Genomic DNA, 21,278 nt, shown 5'->3' on the forward strand with positions numbered 1-21,278 from the left:
CCTCTCCTGTATTTTGGTCAGACCTCCTTGAAGAAGACTGAGGATTTACAGCTTACCCTGTGAGGCATTAAAAGTTGCTGAACTGGCCAAGAAGGCACCTGGGGGCAAACCCCTTTAACCAAAGACAGAGACAAAGAACCAACTCATGGCCATGGTGTTCTAGTGGTGGACACAGAAACCTCCCATTCCTTTTTCGTCCTGCAGAGTGTACGGCACAGAGATAGAGGGCTGTAAAGTCAAGCAAAAGCCAAACAGCTACTGCTTGGAAGTACTGGGAAGCAGCAGAGGATTCGTGGAATAATGGGGAAAAGCAGACTCTGCTTCACTACAACTCCCTTGCTGATCAACTTCTCAGGCAGCCCTCTAGATCCCCAGCAGGAGGCACTTCACTAGGGAAGAAGAACCTGAGCTCCAGCAGCCTAAGTAACTTCATCACTCACCTAATTGAATGAGAACCCAGAGCGACTACGTCCAGGCTGCACAAATTGAGCTGGGCTGCAGCTCGCCGCGTTAAAAGTGAAAGATATTTTCCATTACAGCAAATGCTCCCACAAAAGGATCATGAGCCACACGTGGAGCCTTACTCTCCAAATAGGTGCCGATGGCCCCGTTGCCCCCGGCCTGCGAACTGAGAGTCAGGCCGTAATAGTGGGCCTCCTCCGTGAGCACACCGGCCATCGAACTGCTCCGGTTCATTTCCCAGAGGTTGAGCTGCAGTATGTCCAGTATTTAAAATATGGAACTTGTTTCAGGCTGACCCGTTCTAGCCCAATTCATCTTTCCAGCATAAAGTTATTTAGAAAACAGCCAAGTTCAGCTGCAAATCGTTTTTCATCCCCTCCAACTTCTAGTCACATGGGCAGCTGGCCAGCTAGATGTTAACTAGCACTTCAGAACTCCTAAGACACCACCAGCCTCTGTTCCCTGTAGTGCATTCTGGTAAAAAAACAAACAAACAAACACAAAAAAACACACAAAAAAACCTGCCTTTACCCCCCTCCAAGGTATGGATCTTATAAAAAGTGTGACCCAGTTTTGCAATCTACAGAGGCAGCTTGGGGAGCAGTTGTAAATCTCTGTCAGGCAGGTGTTACGTACATGCATCCCAGCTTTCAGAAACAGAACTACTGCTATTCATCATGCTGTGCAAAGTACAGACACCCCCTTCTAGGAATTTTCATCCCATGTGCAAGTCAGGCCCCCAACATGGGCAGCGTCAGCGTGGAGCACTCTCCTCAGCCACGGGAGGAAGCGAGGTGGACTGGTGAACCTCCCCTCCGGCACGTCTCACCAGTCTGCAGGGTATCACTGGCACACAGTGGTATGCGGGAACAGCATGCCTGCAAGTGGACCTGAGCGCTCACAACCAATGAGGCTGGCCAACGTCCATGGAAGTGAAGGGAGCAGAACTAAGTCTCAGAGCATGTGCTCCACCCCCACGCCCGCCAGGCAGAGTGCGTAATTTTAAGGGAATCAGTATGTGGAGTAAAAATGCCTTCTGCCTGGTGGGGGAGTAGGGTGGAAGAAATGTTACTGAAGAACTACTACGTGCTGGGCACTATGCTCCACCCATATATGTATATGTTATAAGTATACAACACATACACAAGAGACACACAATTATGTAAGCGAATCAATATATATAAAAGGCCCAGGATAGTGCCTGGCACATAACAAGGGCTACGTAAGTGTTAGCTGCTGTTGATGATGTCATTATTATCTCTCTTAATTCTCACCATAGCTCTAGGAGGTAGGCATTGTTACTGAGAGAGCACACAGCTGGTAAAAAGGTGAAGCCAGAATTCATTTTTGCCATGGCACTGCTGTTAGGCAAATTTTAAAAACATATGTAATAGTCAAACATATTTCAAGAAATGCAAAAACATATAATTTGCAAAAATATTTAATCTACTACAAAAGTTCTAGCTAAGGAACTGTAAACTGAAGTGTAATTCAAACAATAGTACCTTGCTATTTACACAGTGTTCAACAGATACCTCAAACTCACCATGTTAATAGAAAAATGCATTTCCCATTTGTGAACAAGATATAAAACTACAGGTATACTACCATGCCAATTTTGAAAAGACTAGACTGAATAATACCCAAATATTTATATTAGAGTCTAGGTCATATTATGCATGAGTTTTGCATTCTTCATTAGTAAAGGATCATTCACATACACACACTCAGACATACCTTGTTCAGCATGAAATTCATTGTTTTTTACTCCTTGCTCTTTCTCCTGTATCCCTATCCTGCTTAATAGCTCCACGTCTACCCACCATTCACATCAGAGATCTAGAAGCCACCCTGGCCTGCCCCCTCACCCACCTGGGTGGGCCTGCCAGCTGTACCAGCTCCTGGCCCAGCCCTCTATCTGGCCTGCCCCTCTCCCTTGGTCCTCAGAGGCAATCAGCCCAATCCACCCACCACGGCCAAGGCCTGGCTAACCTTTGGTGTGCAGGAAGTCAAGGGCTGCGGCAACATCCTGCACCACTCGGCTGGCTTCTCGCTCGTTGAATTGCTTCTGCTTCTGGATGTGGGTCAGGATGGAGCCTGGAGAGCAGAGGGACACAGAGGAATGCCTTTTCAGGCTCTAGTAAGTGTAACTTCCCAGAGGCCAAGTTTTCAAAAGTTTGGGGTGGGGACATAGGCTTATTCATCGCTAAATGTCCAGCAGCAGTGTGGTACCTGGCACAGAGCAGGTACCAGCACAAAACTGGACCAAAGAGAACTGGAAGCCTATCTTCTGTATCTGTCTATGATAAGCACAGAAGGGAGAGAGAATACCATTTAAGTGACCAAAAAATATTAATGCCACTGGGGCAGATTCGGCTTCTGAAATTGAAAAGAACTAAAAGTGAATCCACACGAGGTTGGGGGCCTCTCTAGAGGAACTTTTCCTCCCTTGCACCTGATCTCAGTCCAAACAAAAGCACATGCCTTCAAATGGAAAAGCCACACCTTTACGCATTATGTAAAGGTCTAGCAAAGGGAAAAAAATGGCTTTCCCCCTGAACTTTCCCATTTATTATTATTATTATTATTTTGCTGTCAATGGCTAACATTTACTGGGTAGTTAACTATATACAAAGCACTATGTGATACTCTTTAAATAGATTATCTTATCCTCACTGCAATTGTACAAAATGTACAAAATAGAGTCATCCCCACTACACAGCTAAAGATGGGGAACCTGAAGCCAAGAAAGGTTAAGCAATTTGCTCAAGATCATACACCAGGAAGTGGTGGCATCATCAGGACCCAAGCCCAGTAAGTCAGGTCTCGGAGCCTGTGCAGACTTCTCCTCAGCAGGACCTATGGTCTGACTCGTGGGGGGATGGGTTTTCCTGAGCCAACCACATACCCTCTTTACCCGCTGAGTCTGCCCTCAGTAGAGCTGCGCTCTAAGTGATATAGTTACTGATGACCCCGGCTGCATCAAGCGTCTCAGATAGGTAATTCATGGTGGTGGTGTGGTTGGGAGGGGCGGGGTAGACACAGGCACGAACATATGACTTGGCTCCATGTGGTCTGTGCTCACCACTGGAAGCCAGCATTTTGGGGCAGAAGGTGTCATCTCTGTATCCTAAAAATGGCACATGTTTACTTATTATCTCTGGTTTTTGTCATGGGGAGGGGATGAAAGATCTTTCACTTGCCAGATTAAACAATCAAAGCATCCCAACACGCTGTGGAACATTCTGAGAAAACTGGCTCTTGGCTAGGTCTCAGGCTTGCTCTACTGTAGTGAGTCTCTCGTTTTCAAATTTGTTTAAAGGGAGAGTAGCGAGTAATACTATACACACTTCTAAGACAGCCCCCAGCATACCCAATTGTTACAGCTGACATTTATTGAACCCTTAGTGCCTATGGGGCACTGAGCTAAGCATTTCACATGAATTATCTCATTTAATCTGCACAGTGTCCCAAGGAGGTAGGTGCTGTCATTATCCTTATTTACAGATATAGAGAATACTGTTGGGAAAGATTACGTGACTTGCTCAAGGTCACACAGCTAGTAAGTGATGGAGCTCCCTTAACCACCAAACCCCTCCGTGTAGCCCTCCATTAGGCTCCAGACATCCTCCCTAACCTTCACCTTGCAAATGCTTCCTGGGGCTGGGTGAGTGATGGGGAGAGAAAGGGCTTCTCTATGTCAGAAAAGCAACTTAAATATATATTCCGGGGATCGTATGTGTGGGTGATAGTGGTGATGGTCGAGAATGGCATCTGTCCGTCTGAAGGATGGCACCTTCTGGTGAGCCTTTTTAGACTTCACAATGAATGCAAGAGCTCCGACCCCATAATTAACTTCATTAAATAGTGAATGTATCAAAACAATGGACTGATAAATTGATGACTAAATGTATCTATATATGAGTCCTATTATAATGAGAAGGCATTTATAGAAGTCCACACAGGTGACATTCTGAGTTCTGCAAAATGCTAATTACATCCTTCCCTCCGGCCTCCCTTCTCCCAAATCAAGGGCAGTTTTAAGTCCTTCATCCTTTTTATTAGCTTGACTCATTTTAGAAGTCTCTGGGATTCATGATGGATGATCACTGCCCTGGGTCTTAATCAGAAGTCCAAACACATACTCAACAGTAAGTACCTCCTTGCAATTTCTCAAAGACCAAGTAAAACCTTGTGTCGTCTTCAAAGAACTCAATCAGCTCCAAAATGTTCCTTAAATAGGGAAAACAGTATTATATATTGAAGCCCACTTACAAATGCACAATGAAAAAACAAAACAAAACAAAAACCAATGCCCTGTAACAGGGCAGAAATCAACTTGAAATCAGAATGCTTATTAAAGCCCCATGTTTGAGAAGTAGCCAATGGTGTTAGCAAGATTCAGGTCACCTTATCTTTCCATAATGTTTAGTCTCTGGTGTTTTCACCAAGTCTGTGCTGTCAAACCCCAACCCTAAAACCCACTAGGTAGAGTTATAAAAAAGTCTCAGTCACATTAAACTGAATAAAATCTGCAGCCGACTGGAAGCAATTGCGGCTAATAACACTGAATAGTAGGTGTGTGTCCTGGAGGCAAGCAGCAAATAATTACCTGCCCTCCCTCTTGCCCATAAATCACGGGGCAGTATTTACATTGCCTGGAGAAAATGGAAACATCTGTCAAATAGACTTGGGGCCTAACGTGGGCACCGCTAGACCCTAACTGCTAAGCGCTACTTAATGAAACGGCTGCGTTCCCAGCCACTGTAGCACTTGTGGCCTTCCCCGGTGAGCATTCTCTGCCTGCCTGAGCGTTCCTGCGCTCTGCCAACAAGGTCGTCTTGTAACTCAGTAGGGAAGCCACCAGCCTGGATATTGGAGGTGTTGGGGGCCTTTTTTTCTTTTAAAGAACGAAATAAACCAAGTAGAGTCTGTAATGCTGAACTCAGAAGCTGCAGGGCTGAAAATAAAAATCTGTTCCTCATAAAAAATGCTGACCATTTTGGGAGACACCGGACATTTACTAGCAAAAGCGCGTCCGAATAAGATGGCCAAATGGCCTAATTTGAAAGAAGATTGTAGAGGCAGTGCCTGGAGTTAAATCAACAGCAGCTCCCTTCCTCCAAGCTTAATGACAAAACCATCAATACTGGCCACTGGCTCCCTGCTGACCCTGCCATGGAGGGAGAGAGAGGGGGGAGCGGCGTCTTAGAGGTCACCCTGATTTAAAGCCACAGTGGGAGAGCCATTCATTTGGAGAGGGTGGTGAGTAGACTAAGACGGGGCTAGAGACCACCTTGGCCCAGTTATCAAGCAACGAGTGTTAAACAAGGTTTCAGGACCCTTAGTAGTAGCTGCACGTATATAAATATGCTAGGAACAGAAAGTGCAAATAGTCTTAATAGTTCTCATCATCCTCATCTATTAACTAAAGCAGGTCCCTACAGATTTCTACTAGGCAACACTCAGTCAGCCTGCTTTCCACAGGCGCTTGAAAGAAATAAAGCCCCGTTTTTTCCCAACCAGCCACTGATTCAGATTGCTTGCTCTTCTAACTTGCATAAATTCCTGATATGTACAGTATTTCAGCCTAAATAGAAGACAGCTTCTTTGCTGCTGCTGCTTCTCCTCTCTCTCTCTCTCTCTCTCTCTCTCTCTCTCTCTCTCTCAACACTGAAAGATGGAAGGAGTTATACACAGTTCTGGGGGAAAGAGTGAGAACTAACTGCTGGGGTCAGGAGACGGTAAGAATAACTTCCTTTTCTGCAGCCAAGCATTCCCCCAGAGAAGCAGCAAGTAAGCCAACACTATACTCACTTGTTTCCTTGACACTGATACAGCGTCTCCACCTCCCGAAATACCCTACTCCGACTGTGTCCTGCATGTTTTTCAATGATCTGTGTGAAAAATAAAATCTGTCATATACACCCACCTGGTCAAAACACCCCTCAGTGGGTGCCCTCTGGGACAGTGCAAGGCCAAATTCAGCCCAAATCCAGTTTCAAGCACAAGTCTGGAGTAGGCCTTGTGGCTCTGTCAGCAAAGCAACCGACTGGCCCCAGGGCTTTCTAGCCCACCTGGGCTTGTTTGACTCTGGCCAAGTACATCACCATCGAAGCCTGTGAGGTTGCTACCCCCAGCCACCCAGGGGAGACCGAGGCAGCCAGCAAGACAAAGAACCAGCTCTACCAAACTCCTACCCTGAAAACATCTCTGTCTGCTTTAAGGATAAGAATTTACAAGCTCTACTAAAGGATCTTCTAGTGCTGGAGGAAGAGCAAGGGGAATAAGGGATACAGTGAAGAGGAACTAAAGCCCCAAGGCCCAGCTCAGATGCCACCTCTGCAATTCTTCTGAGAATCTACCTTTGGCAGGCACCGTATTAAGTCATTTAGGTACATAATCTCAGTTAATCCTTAATCCTTAATCCTTACAATCCCGAAAGACAGGCAGAGGTAAAACATTTTGCCCACAGCTCTGGTAAGTGGCAGGGCTGCAATTCAAGCCCAGAGCTGCCTCCAAAGCCCTTGCTATCCTATACCTGCTTATATCTTACACAGCTTTTTCTCACAGAACCTAGAGGCTCTGTCTCTCCTACGATAATGTGGGCTGCTCCTCCTCCCCACCTGTACGTGGAGATGCTTGGCAAGTACTGACTGAAGGAATGGGGGAGCCAACAGCTGAGCAGGTGGTTTACACAGGGACTGGCCGACCGTGCACATCTCTACAGACCCATCCAGAGCCCCAAACTGTTGCTAGTAGAGCCTGTGGGCAAGTCTTCTGCAGAGCTGGCTCTGCCTTATAGTTCCATGGGCGGAGTGGGCAGACATCTGGTTCCTTCATTCCAAGACTGCTGTCAAGGACACTTCACACTTCTCCAATATGCAGCAGCACAAACATCCACAATCAAGTAATTTTCTAAATAAGTACATGTCTATTAGTAGACCACTGAACCCATTTTCTGAGCTGTCAGAGAGGTGAGGTGCTGGGGCACAGAAGCTATTCAGCTCGTTTGTTCACCAAGCAGATCAAAGTCAGGAAGAACTTTCTAGCAGGCAACTATTCAGCAATGGCATACTTTTCTGAGGAGGTAATGAGCTCCTGCGACCAGAGATGGGGGTGGCGGGTGCCAAACATGGAAAACTATGTGAAGAGTTACAGGGGAGGCTGAGGACCAGATTACCTTGAAATTCCATTCCAACCGTGAGACTCTAGGATTCATCAGTTGGATGCCTGTAGGGAAAGTCCTAATAAAACCAAGTACTGTGGAGCCAGGCTGGAGAAGTAGCCCACGTCTGGGGAGCTTTCAAAGAACAGAAGAGACGTGAGACGTGGGCAGAACTGCTGAAACCAAAGAATTGCGAAGCCCAGGTCTGGTGTTTGTCCAAAGATGCCATGGAGCATGAAGGAAAGGCAGCCTTGAAGAAATAGTTCTGTCATCCATAAATGTATTCATATCTTTGAATATCAATTTACATTTGATTTTTTTTACCACACTTAGGCATATTTTTTTAAAAAAATTACTTGTAATTTATACTGACCTGTTTCCAACAAGGAATCGAGATAATGCTTTTGTTACCATATGAAGCAACACTCCAGCAAAAAGGGACATGGCTTAGCAGAAGTGTTCTCCTTTATAAATCCAGCTGGGACTAGGACTATGACCAGTTGGTTAAAAGAAGAAACATTTCTTTCAGGAGCCAATTTGGCTGGGTTTGCCCATATGAGGCAGCACTTAGACATGGTGGCTCCGGCAGATGATTTGAAAACTTTGCTGGATACCAGAATCACCCGGACAGCTTGTTAAAATTAATGTTGCTGGGGCCTACCCCTAGTTTCTGATTCAGGAGGTCTGGGATAGGGATAATCTGTATCTCTAACAAGTTCCTAGGCCATGCTGGTACTGCTGGTGCAGGGACCACACTTTGAGAACCACTGCTCTAGATCCATCCCTTCTTCCATGTAGAGTCGGCAAACGGAAGCACAGAGGGATACGGTGAGCCACTCCACGGTCATGCAGCTGGAAGTCACCTCTCCTGCCACAAAGCTGAGTGCTTGGTCCTCATCACCACATTGCTGTACATCACTTGTATAGCATCTTGTAATTTATAAAATGTTTCTACTTCTACCAGTTCATTTTTGTTTTCATCTTCATAACTACTCCATGAGACAGGAAGGGCAGGTATTATCATCTTCATTCTAGAGATGCGGGAACTGAGGCTGAAAGAGGTTCAGTGACTTGCCCCAAGTCAAACAGTAGTAGTTTGTCAAAACAGAGATTCAGATAGGCCCTCTAATTCCAAATCTGACTGTCTGCTCCCTGAAGCTAACTTCATTCACTAGAGGCATTGTTCTAAGCACTTCACACATATTAACTTATTTAATCCTCATGACAATACTATATACTATATCGGTTCTGTTATTACACTCATTATACAGATGAGGAAACTGAAGGACAAAGAGGTTAAGTAACTTGCCCAATGTTACATGGCAAGTAAGTAGAGAAACCAGTGAATCCAGTGAATCCAGCTTCAGAGCTCCCATTCTTATTAAGCCACTATATCGCAGAATATAAAATTTATCTGGTTTAGGACAAGCTAAGACTGACTACCTGCAAAGTAAAGCCTGGCATCCAGATGAGACACTCACTTTGACAGCATACTCCTTGCCATTCTGCAGGCTCACGGCACCTTGAACTTTGGCATAGGCTCCCTCTCCAAGCAGCTCAGAGGTCAGTTTGTACGTATCTAGAGGTGAAATGGGTGAGAAGAATAACAAGATGAGTCACTCCTTTGCATAGAAGGAAAGAAGAGCTGTGTCACTTGGCTTCCCCAGTCTGACAGCGCAGGCGCACGAGGACTCCGCAGTGCTCAATGACGAGAGTCTAGGGCTCCCAAGCTGCCTTGGGACTTGGCTTCACAACAACCAGGCCACATCGCTGAAGGATCTTGTTCCTCATTTTAGAGACGAGGTCAGTGAAAGAGGTTCAATTCGGCACATGCTTCCCGAGTACCTACTATGTGCCAGACGACATCGATGGGGACACAGCGAGGAATAAAGTATAGTCCCTGCCCTTTGAGAGTCACGATCCAGTGGGGAAGACAGACACATACACAAGTGACCCCAGAATAAACCAGGCAGTGGTCAGCACTCTATTATCACAGAGGGACAAGACATAGTAAAAAAAAGCGGGGGAAGGGAAAGGTTAAATCTGTTGAGGGAGTCTGGGGGATCCTCACGGAAGGGATGTGATTTGAATGGACATCATTCATTCATTTACTCATTTGTTGAGCACCTGCTATGTGCCCAGCTCTGTGCTAGGAACTGGTGATACAAAGGGGAATAAAGCACTGTTTTATTTTATACCACACACAATGGAAGTCGGAGGTATTTTTTTGCGGTACGCGGGCCTCGCACTGCCACGGCCCCTCCCGTTGCGGAGCACAGGCTCCGGACACGCAGGCCCAGCGGCCATGGCCCACGGGCCCAGACGCTCCGTGGCATGTGGGATCCTCCCGGACCGGGGCACGAACCCGTGTCCCCTGCATCGGCAGGCGGACTCTCAACCACTGCGCCACCAGGGAAGCCCTAAGTCGGAGGTTTTTGAGACATTTTCAGAAGTCACCGGCAGGAAACAGGAGACAGAAGATGCAAACGGATGCCTTGAGGTTTTTAGGGTGCTGAGTCAGAGCGGCTCTAACACAGCAATAGGCCTAGGTGAAAGTATATTTAGGTGGCCCGCCCAAGGCCCGCTCCTCACAAAGAGCACAAGCTCTCTGACCCCCTTCCAAAGGAAGCCATAGCTCTATCATGGTCTCTGCCGAGGCCTCTCCTCCCTTGGTCTCCATTCTTCAGCTTTTTCCTCTTGAGGCAGCCTAGCATTTAAACCCACAGACTACTGAGAAGAATACTTTTAACCACGAAATTAGATTTTATCACTCTTAGTCATGAGAAACCCCATAACTGCACAAGCCATCCCTGAATAACAGGAAATACTCTCGTGTTCATTGAAAGAGGAAGACCTGTTGATTTGGAAACTATTCTAAAAAACCCTGCGACTTTTGTTCATTCCCCAACCCCCTCTGCCATACACACACATCTACTGTTAAAGACAAACAGACAAAACCTACATTAAGCACCCTGTTGGTTCCATCAAGGTTTGGTCTCACAGATGCAAGTATTTTAAATGACGTGCTTCTCTTACAATGGACACTTGGGTATTAGCCTTTGCGTGTGTCAGGATAGGTTGGTGGCTGGAGGTCCAATATTCCTGACTCATAAAGGGCTTGTTTTTAGGACCACTCTACAAAACAGTCAGTTCACTAGTATGTCTGCAGTGTTGGAAAGAGGGACCGTAAAGAGAAGCTATTTCAAGTTTCACAATGAAAGAAACAAAATAGATGATGGGGGCTCGGTCACTTCTAGGAGGAGCTACTTATCCTTTCAGTCCTTCGCAGGAGTTTCCAATGAGTCACTGCATCCCATCTGGTGCCCAGTGATAACAGGACCAGCACTGAGCCTGGTGCCTCACACACACTGTTCAAAATGTTTGACAACTCAACATCGTGTCCCCTGAACACAACATGCACTATTAAACAGAGTCAAACTCATCCAGCACAAGTAGTTGCAATCTCTATAAGCTGAATTCTCTGCTTATAGAATACTGAAGTTTCTTTCCTTCTTTCTTTCTTTCCTCCTTCCTTCTTCCCTCCCTGCCTCCCTCCCTCCCTCTTTCTCTCCCTCTTTCTTTCTTTCTGCCGCGCCACGTGGTTTGCGGGATCTTAGTTCCCCAACCAGGGACTGAACCCTGGCGACGGCAGTGAAAGCACAGAGTCCTAACCACTGGACCGTAAGGGAATTCCCTAGAAGATTTCAGTTTCATTTGCAGCCATGGCCCTTGACGTTCCCTCTTCCTCTGACATGGCTGTTCTACCTCTCGGCAGCTCCTCCAGGACCAGCTGAGGGAAAGATCACACCTGAAAAGCAGCTGAAGCATACCAGGCGATCTCACTCCACGTGCAACTGTGACACACTGGCCTTTCTGCTCCCTGATGAAATGCTCAGACCATTCAGAGGAGGCTTGTGCACCATCCAAGAGCTTCTCCCATCCCTGCATTCTCTATCACCCCTTTCCGTAAACTCTCTCACCCCTATCTTTCACGCCTATCACACGGGGAACCATGAAGCTGGCTCTAAGATGATGCATCCTATGACCTTTACCCCTGGGCTACCAGGACACTCCTCCCATGCCTGGGAAGCCACCAACCCAGCTCTAAGAGATCAAAGAGAGTGACCAACCTTCAAACTTTCCTGGCAAGGAGTCAGTGGCCCGGGCCTTCCGCTTCTTCTTCTTCCTCTTGTCACTTTCTGCAATGGGAACAGGTTCACTGCTGCCCATCTCTGGGAGAAAAGAGGAGATAGAAGGGAAATATCACTGGACTGATCAGGCTATAAGTTCACCCAAAAGGAAAAAAAGGAGGGGGGGACCCAGGAGCTCTCCACTCACATTTTAAAAATATCTGTGAGGGCTATTTATCTGTTTTGACCCAAGAGGCAAAACTAAAAGCAAAACCATTATAGATCATTAACTGTGGAAAGGAACTCAGACAGATACTCTAGATTAAAAGAGGATAGCAGAAGCCTGCTGTAACCAAGCTCATTAGCACATGGATTTAGATCTGCCCCCAAATTCGTTAGATCTGAACAACGAATCCTTAAGCAGAATCCCACATGTGACATCCTCCTTCAGCCTCAGCACCAGAAAGGCAGGACCCATGGAGCTTAAGCAGGAAGGGAGGCGGGTTTGTGGGGGCGGGGGGGGGGTGGGTTCCATGCAAATGAAATCGCATGCCGCTCAGTAACATCCCTGTGGATGTGCATAGGGACTCAAAAGGTCCTCAGTGGAGGCTGCCTCTGTGACGGTACAACAGGGCAGGGGGTGGGTTTGGGGATGGCCCTAAATTCCTTCATGTCCAAGAGCACAGACTTGAGTGCTTGGGAGGCCAGTGCATATTCTCCCTCCTCAGCTCCTTATTTGAGAGGAGGCAGGTAGGGTCCATTCAGAAGCCTGCAGTTGACGGGTCTACACCGGGTTGCTGGATGCAGTCATTTATTGCAAAAACATTATTATCTCTCTGGCAAGCACCTGGCTCCCCACCTTAAAGGGAGGATTTGTGAGGCAGACATTCAGACATTGGACAGATTGGGCAGGAAAGGGTGGGGACAGAAAGAATAAGCATGAAGACTGAGAGGGGGAAAGAGAAAAGGAGGAATAATGAACCAGCAGCCAATCATAGTCCTGTTTCTAAGACACTGGAGTAAGGGCCTTCCCATGTTAAAGATAAATTACTTATAGAACATGCCATGCCCTTGATCCAGAGTGGAGCCTTAATACTCTTCGCCTGCAGTTAGAAATAATAAGATTTCTCTGAAGTCTCTGGGTCTAAATCCCCACCAGGGTGATTAAACCTTTACATCCTTCTAAAATAGAGGCGGTCGAGCACTGATGGGGCATACAATGTGAGAGACTTTTAGACCAACCTTCAATAAACACAGGCTCCGGGTTGCTAGATTTTTTTTTCTGAGATTTTGAAATGGAAGCTGGCTCTTTGCCCATTGAGGGGAAAGGCCCACTCTCTTCTCAGAGGACTCCAGCTGAACATGATCAGAAAAATGGCAAGTCTGCTCAGGAAGATTGATTAGAGCCTACGCACGTCTACTGCACACTGTTCTCAGAAGCAAGTACACACAACCGTTAGGAGAAAGCACACAGAACAATGGCGCGTTTCAATACCACAATCCAGAACCTGGTTAAGCAGCCAAGTGTCTGACAGCTCAACTGAGCTGCATTCTTCCTCCCATTTTTAGGATCTGATGACAGTAGACTTTCATTTACACTTTAGAGAAGATAAACATGTGGAGAAAAGGAATCCACAGAGGATCTCCAAGTATTACTCTAGCCAACAGCTTCAAGCACAAGATATACCTGGGGACTGCGACATGCTATGAATTCAAAGAACCGAACTCAAACATCAGCAGCCAAAGATCCACCCTCACCAAGGGAAATCAAAAGGAAAAAAGCTGCCCAACACAGTGAGAAATTCTACAGAAATAAAACAAGGGTCACTCGTCTCCAGGACCCCAGGAGAAGGGTGCTGGCCATTGGGACAGCAGCTGAGAAGGAGGGACCACTGTCCCTCTTGCCCTGCCCTTGAGTGCAGTCCAGTGGCACCCCTCCCCACCCCATCTATTTTCTCACCAGCACTGCGAGCTGAGTGCAGAGGGGACAGATTTGGGATTCACTTCTCTTCCTCCTTCCCCTGCCCACACTCTGAAGGAGGGCCAAAGTACAAGCAAAACAGCCCAAAGGCAGCAATGGAGAGGAGCAGCAAGACAGCTGGCGGTGTTATAGTTCATGGGGGACACGCAGACATACTTATGACTCTAGCTAGAAAACCCCGTTAGCTGCAATTTATACTTGGTTTTCACCACAGCAGGGCTGAGGGAGCCTCTCGTGGAAGAAGCATACCTCTGAGCACTGCCGCATACATGGTATTAGATTTTATGGCTTCACACACAAAAAGATCGAGTACCTGGTCTATTCTGCATGGATTTCAATGGAAGAGGGTGCGCCAGAAGGGACAAATGGTTAAGACTTTCCTTGGAAACAGAACTTGTTGAAGGAGAGTTGTTTTTGAAACTAGGAAGAAAAAAATGTAGGAAGACAGTGAAGTGAAAAAAACATGCTTAACTTCCCTGTTTACAGCGGAGGAGCGGGATGGAGATGTGTCATAATCTTACCAAAGGGCTGAAAGCTCTTCACCTGGAGCCTGTCCATACACTCTATTGGGACCTTAGTTTATCATGCATGCAATCATTTGAGAAAGGCTTCCTCAGGGTGTGAGGCTCCACAATCAAGCTGGCTTACCTCCTTCCTTTGGCCTAAGCACTCCTCTCAGCCATTAAAACCCAGCTCAAAAGTCTTCCCACCTTAGAGTAAGTTAAGGTTTGCACAAACTTTTGAAATCTATGCAAATAGATGGTGTTGCTGCACAGAGCTCGAATCCGGTGCTCCATCCTCTGTTCCCGAACACCCTGCTAGCAGCTATACTAGAGCACTGGTTTTATTTGGCCTTGAGCTCTCTCTACTGTTCCTAAAGGCCAGGGCTATCCTTGCCTGTTCATCTCTGCGTCTCCTATAAGTCGTGGTGTGGTGTCAGACATGTATCAGGCATCAGAAAACGTGTACTGAAATGAGAATGATATGAGAGGACGCACATCCTCGGGGTTAGGTGCAGGCCTGTCACCCAGGCCCCCTCGGTGACGAGTGCACACACTGAAAGAAACGTAGGTGCACCTTTGCCCTTCAGGCAGCACAGAGTAAGGCTTTACCCAGTCTATGAATTCCCTGATAAACTCCCTCTCAACAAAGCCCTATGTCTCAAAATGTCCTTAACTTTCTAGCAAGAAGCCTGGTCTTTGCTATAGGATTGGGCGATGTGTCTGCTATTTCAGAGGAGGGAGCGAGCACTTCCTTCATGTCTGTAGACAGACCTCAGCTGGCATGGAGGCTCCCAGCACTTCACTGCCTCCAGCCCTTGCTTTCCTCTTGGGCCAGGCTTGGCGGTCGGTCCACTACTTGTGTATCCGTGGAGGTAGAGCTGGAGAGGAAGCACACTGCTGACAGGGAAGGCTCGTGGGCTTGGCATCAGGAGACCTAAGTGAAAGTCCGGTTCAGATATTACCAGACGTAGCACCAAGACCAAGTTACTTCGCCTCTTAGAGTCTCCATTTCCTCATCTACAGGTTAGGTTTAAAAATAATACCTGCCCTTTCCAGCAATGCTGTGAGGACCCAGTGAGCTACTTAATATAAATGCACTTCAAAAAAACATATATGGGGCTTCCCTGGTGGCACAGTGGTTGAGAGTCCGCCTGCCGATGCAGGGGACACGGGTTCGTGCCCTGGTCCGGGAAGATCACACATGCCGCGGAGCGGCTGGGCCCGTGAGCCATGGCCGCTGAGCCTGCGCGTCTGGAGCCTGTGCTCCGCAACAGGAGAGGCCACAACAGTGAGAGGCCCGCGTACCGCAAAAAAACCCCCCAAAAACAAAAAAAACATATAGGTATGCATAAGTCTGTATGCACATACAACAGAGTAGAAAGATTAGACAGAAATACACAAAATTGTTAAACTACTACAATCTGAAGGAGTGCCTATTATGTGCCAAGCACAGGTATTTTACATACATTATCTCTAATTCTTACGCTAATCTCCAAAGTAAATATTTCACCATATTTCAAGTGAGGAAACTGAGGCTCAGAGGTTAAATTATCTACCAAACACCAAACATCTAGTTAGTGGTTTAACTTGGATTCAAACACAATGCTGCCCTTTCAAGTCCAGGTCACATCTTATCTATAGTAGTTTTCTCTGTGTGATTTTTATTTTCTTCTTTATATTCTTCAGTATTCTCCAAATTGTATACAATGATGTTTATTACTTTTTTTAAGTGCTATTATTGTTTCAGTCAAGTTTCATTTTTAACAAAATACACAGTAACATTTCTCCAGTGCACACTGGAATTTAGAGTCCGATTGTACAGTTTTACAAATTATACCTAGATTTCTTTATATTGAAATTCAACAGCAGGTAAAGAAAAAACATTTCAGGAATATTGGGGCCCTGAATTTTTATAATCTTGGAAAAACAACAAATGGCATTTTAACTTTTATCTCTATAAATGCTATGTTTTAAAAGGAAAAACTTTGTGAAAAAAACCCCAAATAATGCACTGAACATCTGCACCTGAGATACACCCTTTTAAATCCTGGTCTTCACACAGTGTGAGCTTTGGCAAGTTGCTTAGTTTCTCTGAGTATCAGTTTCTTCATATACAAAATAAGGTCAGAGTAAGGACTGGCCGCCCTAGATCACAAGGCTTTTGTGAGGATCCAATAAGAAAGGAGAAGTGAAAGCACTGCTGACTTACTCATTCAACAAATACTGTTTTTTATTTGGCACCTACTGATTGTCCAGTGCTAGACAGTGAGAATATAAGAGAAGACACAGTCTCTGCCCTTATGGAATTTAAATCCACTGACATGTAAAACGATTTCAATTCAGTGGGACGAGTGCTATGACAGGGGTACCAAGTGCTGTGGAGCAAAAGACAGGCGGCTAACTCACTATAGGTCACTAGTGACCAGTTTGGTCACTAGAAGAAGGGACAGCTAAGCTGACACCTGAAGGATGAGCAGGAACCAGCCAGGGTGGGGGCTGGGAAGAGAGACAGAGGAGGTGCATGAGCTAAGGCCTGAAGGAGAGGCAGCATGGCCCACTAGTGCCACTGCAAACTGTTCAGGCTGGCTGGAGCACAGAGTATGTGGGGAGTGATGACAAGTCAGCTGAAGGGGTGAGCAGGGGCAGATCATTTGCAGCTTCACCACCATAGTATCATCACCATCATCACTATTATGTGTTTCTATTCCTAGGCATAAGTTTATTTTGTTTTCTCCATTAAAGTAAGTGTAGGGATGCATATTCTCCTTTCTTTGTAAAACAGGTATTCATTGGAGGCGTAGTAGGTGCTAAAGATACAGATCCAACCACCAACCTGGCTCCTTCACGGGGAGAGGGCCCAGAGGACCCACAGAGCAGATGAGGAGTGGCTGAGGGATCTCACCCGGGGGGACTACCAGAGCCACAGATATTCCTCTAACATGCCAGTACTGAGCCACTGTACAGCCCACAAGTCGACCTCAAGGCCCCCCTTCTGAAAGAACTGTGTCATTTCTCCATGAGGTCTTATGAGCCACATGGCCCCCAAAAGGCACCAGATCTGTTCTCCACCTTTTGGTAGAGCTTAGAGAGAACTAAGCAGCTCTAACATCCGGTATGTCACACCAAAGACGATCATTCTTCCCCAAGAACATGACTCTGCTGGCTAACTCAGCTTGACAAACTTAGCTCATGCTCCTCTCCCAACCACCCTAGAGTTCTTTTCAAGATCTATGATTCACTTCCCAACGTGTGACAGCTAGTTCCCTCAGTCGCTAGAGCTTTCTAGAGAAGGAATAGTGGTGACAGTAAGCTGATGAGGGTAATTATCAATTCATCTGCCTTCTCAGTCATCAGCTGGCTGAGGGCCCCCAAACAAATGGAGAACTGAGAAAACGAAAGGGAACTGAGGAAATGAAAGGAAGGGGGATGGACACTCCTAAGGAAGAGGCCAAGATTAAGAAATCTGAGCAGAGGAGGAGGCAGTGAGGAGGAATGGGGAGACTAGCCCGGGACACTTAACTTCTCTGAAGCAGTAGTAATAGTAGTGGTAGTACACACACTTACATGGTACTTACTCCATGCCAGGCAATGTTTAGGCATTTTACAAATACCACAGTTTACATATACTGACTTACTTAACCTTCACAACTCCATGAGGTAAGTATAATTATTATCCACATTTTACAGATGAAGAAACTGGGTGCAAAAAGAATAAGTAAGTTGCCACGATCACATTGCTAGTAAGTGGCAGAGCTGAGATTTAAATCTAAACAGTCTGGCTCAGAATTCAAGCTTTTAACTATCATAGCATACTTAAACATTAATGCTGAAAGGCAGAAGGGGACAGCCAGTCAGAGTTAGCTGGGCACCAACAAGAATGCTTTTATTTAGAAACCTTAGCACAGAGCCTCCCCACTGATGTGCTGTGAGTGAGATATTGATCCTCTCACCAGGCTGAACATCATTTTCTCTGTGTGCTACGATGTCCAAAAGGTTGGGTGGCACTGCTCCAGCTTAAACACAAGGGCATTACGACCATATTATCACTATTATATTAATCTAAAATCTAACTTATCAGAAGTTTCCTCTCCTTGCTCTGAGATAGCTTTGTATTTTGTGTTCTGGCCTGTTTTGTAGGATGAGCTACAAGCCAGTCCAACCACATTATTCCATGGCAGTTCTGGTATCAGGACAAGGCTTCTGTATTCTTCTTTTGTCTGACCTATTAGTTGGTTGATTTGGTTTCTGATGGTATCACTACCATGTAGGGGACAAGGTCAAGGGTACACTCAAATGGAAGCTAGTCAAATTTAACCCACGGTGGATGAAAGGAGTCCCCCTGTGAAATCAGCTTGTCCTGATCAAAGGACGGTCTGTTAGTGTGATTCCAAGGGGCTAAGGTATTTCAAAGGTTTGCCGCAGAGTCCAGTGTGTAGTGGGGCTGGGCAGCATTACGCAGATTGCAGTCTCTCACTCAACTACAGTGAAAGCAGCTTGAGGCCCACTGAGGTGTCAGAGGGATGGTGATTCACAACAGGCCTCAAACAGGGCTGGGATGGTAAGATTCCCAGGGGCAAAAGGTCTAGCTTCAGGCCCCCCTTCTTCCTCAGTTCTGATTCTGGGATCATATGCAGCCTTCAGAGCTGTCACTGCATCACCTGGTGGAAGGAATGAGAACAGGAATGGTGCAGGGGGTAAAGGGAGTGTGTACTTAAGAAACAGCAAGGAGGAAAACAGAACTACCATATGACGTAGCAATTCCACGTCCGGGTATTTTTCTGAAGAAAATGAAAGCACTAACCTGAAAAGATATCTGCTCCCCATAAGTAAACAACCTAAGTGTCCACTGATGAATGAGCAGATAAAGAGTGGGAGATACACACACACATACACATATACATACGATGGAATAGTATTCAGCCATAAAAAAGAATGACATCTTGCAGTCTGCAACAATATGGATGGTCCTTGAGGGTATCAGGCTAAGTGAAATAAGTCAGACAGAGAAAGACATACTATATGATCCGCAGGATTTCACTTATATGTGAAATCTTAAAAACAAAACCAAAAAACAAGCTTATAGACACAGAGAACAGATTGGTGATTCCTGGAGGTGGCAGGTGGAGGGCAGGTGAGATTGGGGGTAAAAGGGGTCAAAAGGTACAAAATTCCAGTCATAAAATAAATAAGTCATGGGATGAATGTACAGCATGGCAACTACAGTTAATAATACTGTACTGCATATTTGAAAGTTGCTAGGAGAGTAGATCTTAAAAGTTCTCATCACACACAAAAATTCTGTAACTATGTATGGTGATAGATGCTAATGAGACACTGTGGTGATTATTTCACAAACATCAAATCATTATGTTGTACACTTGAAACTAATATAATGTTATGTCAATTATACCTTAATCTTTTAAAAAGGAAAGAAAGAAATAGCAAGTAGGAGTAAAGGACTGGATTTGTGTAAGCAGGACTGTATAAAAAGCTGAAAAAGGCTGAAGCCAGCTCATCCAAGCTCATTAATACGGCCTACAAGGCCCTCCAACATCCAGTGCCTGTCTACTTTCTAGCCTCACTAACCATCAGTCAGTCATTCTTTCAAGGAAAAATGAAAATAGTAGGTAGTTCAGCTTGCAGTTCACAACCTCACAAGTGCTTTCCCTTGAGACAAGCGCTGTGCTTTGGTATGCAGCAGGAGTGCTTTCGAGCATTTCCACTGTGTCACGCAGAACATTAAAAAGATGTGTACTCAAGGGCTGAGATTCAATAAAATTAATAACACTTACTGCTTCATCAAGGACATACTTAAGTGAAACGGCATTTTTTAAAAACTGTGAGTGCATAGCAATAAGAATACAATGACTGCTAGTGCAGTTCAGCGCCACTGCCTTGATTCGCGCTAAGGCATCAGCAGTTTTGCCCACTGTTGCTTTGCAACAACAAATAGCATCTTGGCACTATTATGAAAGTAGTTTTGACCTTGCAGATACCTGAAAGGTTTTCAAGGATCCCCAGGGTCTGTAGAGCACACTTGTGAACCACTATTCTAGGCAATGGGGAGGGACTGGGCCCCACTGGAGCTATGCTTTAGGGCCATCAAACCAGCTGTGATGGCAGAACAAACTGGAGGCTGGAGGGGGATGAGAGGGCAGAGCGAGGCTGTGGCAACAACCCGGAGGAAGGCAGGGAAGGTGTGTGGCTGAGGTGGGGATAGAAAGGAAGAGGAAGAGGTGAGGGGTGTGATGGGGAGAGGTAATGAAGCCAGAGAGGCAAAGCTGGTCCTGGTCCTGCCCAATGACTGGAGATGGTGGAGGAGTCCAAGACCACTATCCTCCTTGAAGGGAAGGCACGGAGTCTAATTTCTCTCTATCCCCACTGCCCTGTATGGAACCAGGCACACAGGGGGACCTCGATATATGCTTATTAACCAAAATCAGGTAACTGTAAGAGCAGTAGTACCATCAAAGAAGGGGAGAATTCAGGAAGGGAAGCTGGCTGGGGATGGGGAGCAGGGGAAGACTGTGCCCCGGGAAAGCTTCAGTTGAAGGAGGGTGACATAGCAGCAAAGTCTGAAAACTCTCAGAACAGGCTAAAGCCATTCTCACCTAGCCCTCATCTGAAACAATCTACAAATGAGGCATTGTTTATAACCCACCAGGCATGATGAGACCTCAGGATACTGTGTCATACAGAACACTTCAAAATGTCCTCAGATATGTCAAATTTTTAAAACCTGGAAAGATACATCTCAAGCCATTATTAACAATAGTTAACTTTGGGAGAATGAAATTGAGTGGATACAGAATTTTACTTTTGATACTTCGGTTGTATTTGATTTTGTTTTGTTATGATACAGTCATTTTACCTTTATAATTAAAAGGGAATAAATACGTTTTCCTTACTGCATAGTTTTCCTTATGACCCTCTCTGCCAGTTTATTCTGGTAGAAATGTGCTCCACCCTACTGAGTAACTGTCTTAGGCATGCCAGAAAGCCCAGCTAATCCTAGCTGCCCAACTGAACACTGG

The 21,278-nt window shown here is 45.9% G+C and overlaps 1 protein-coding gene across 12 annotated transcripts in view; it reads right to left on the reverse strand.

The window, feature by feature from the left end:
- The window catches only part of MKNK1 (MAPK interacting serine/threonine kinase 1), a 54,119-nt gene that overhangs the window by 11,298 nt on the left and 21,543 nt on the right, over positions 1 to 21,278 (reverse strand). For 7 of the 12 annotated variants that reach the window (XM_032610887.1, XM_032610905.1, XM_032610862.1 and 4 more), the window contains 5 exons: positions 11,761 to 11,862; positions 9,112 to 9,209; positions 6,280 to 6,359; positions 4,622 to 4,695; positions 2,455 to 2,559 (listed from right to left, as the gene is read on the reverse strand). In XM_032610887.1, coding sequence (XP_032466778.1) covers positions 2,455 to 2,559; positions 4,622 to 4,695; positions 6,280 to 6,359; positions 9,112 to 9,209; positions 11,761 to 11,860 — 457 coding nt within the window. In that variant the 5' untranslated portion in view covers positions 11,861 to 11,862. Of the gene's footprint in view, positions 1 to 2,454; positions 2,560 to 4,621; positions 4,696 to 6,279; positions 6,360 to 9,073; positions 9,210 to 11,760; positions 11,863 to 14,054; positions 14,162 to 15,015; positions 15,179 to 21,278 lie in introns of those variants that run through there. The other 5 variants (XM_032610852.1, XM_032610895.1, XM_032610893.1 and 2 more) reach the window with 4 other exon arrangements.

Source organism: Phocoena sinus, chromosome 1 (assembly GCF_008692025.1).
Source record: "Phocoena sinus isolate mPhoSin1 chromosome 1, mPhoSin1.pri, whole genome shotgun sequence".
Classification (NCBI taxonomy): Eukaryota; Metazoa; Chordata; class Mammalia; order Artiodactyla; family Phocoenidae; genus Phocoena; species Phocoena sinus.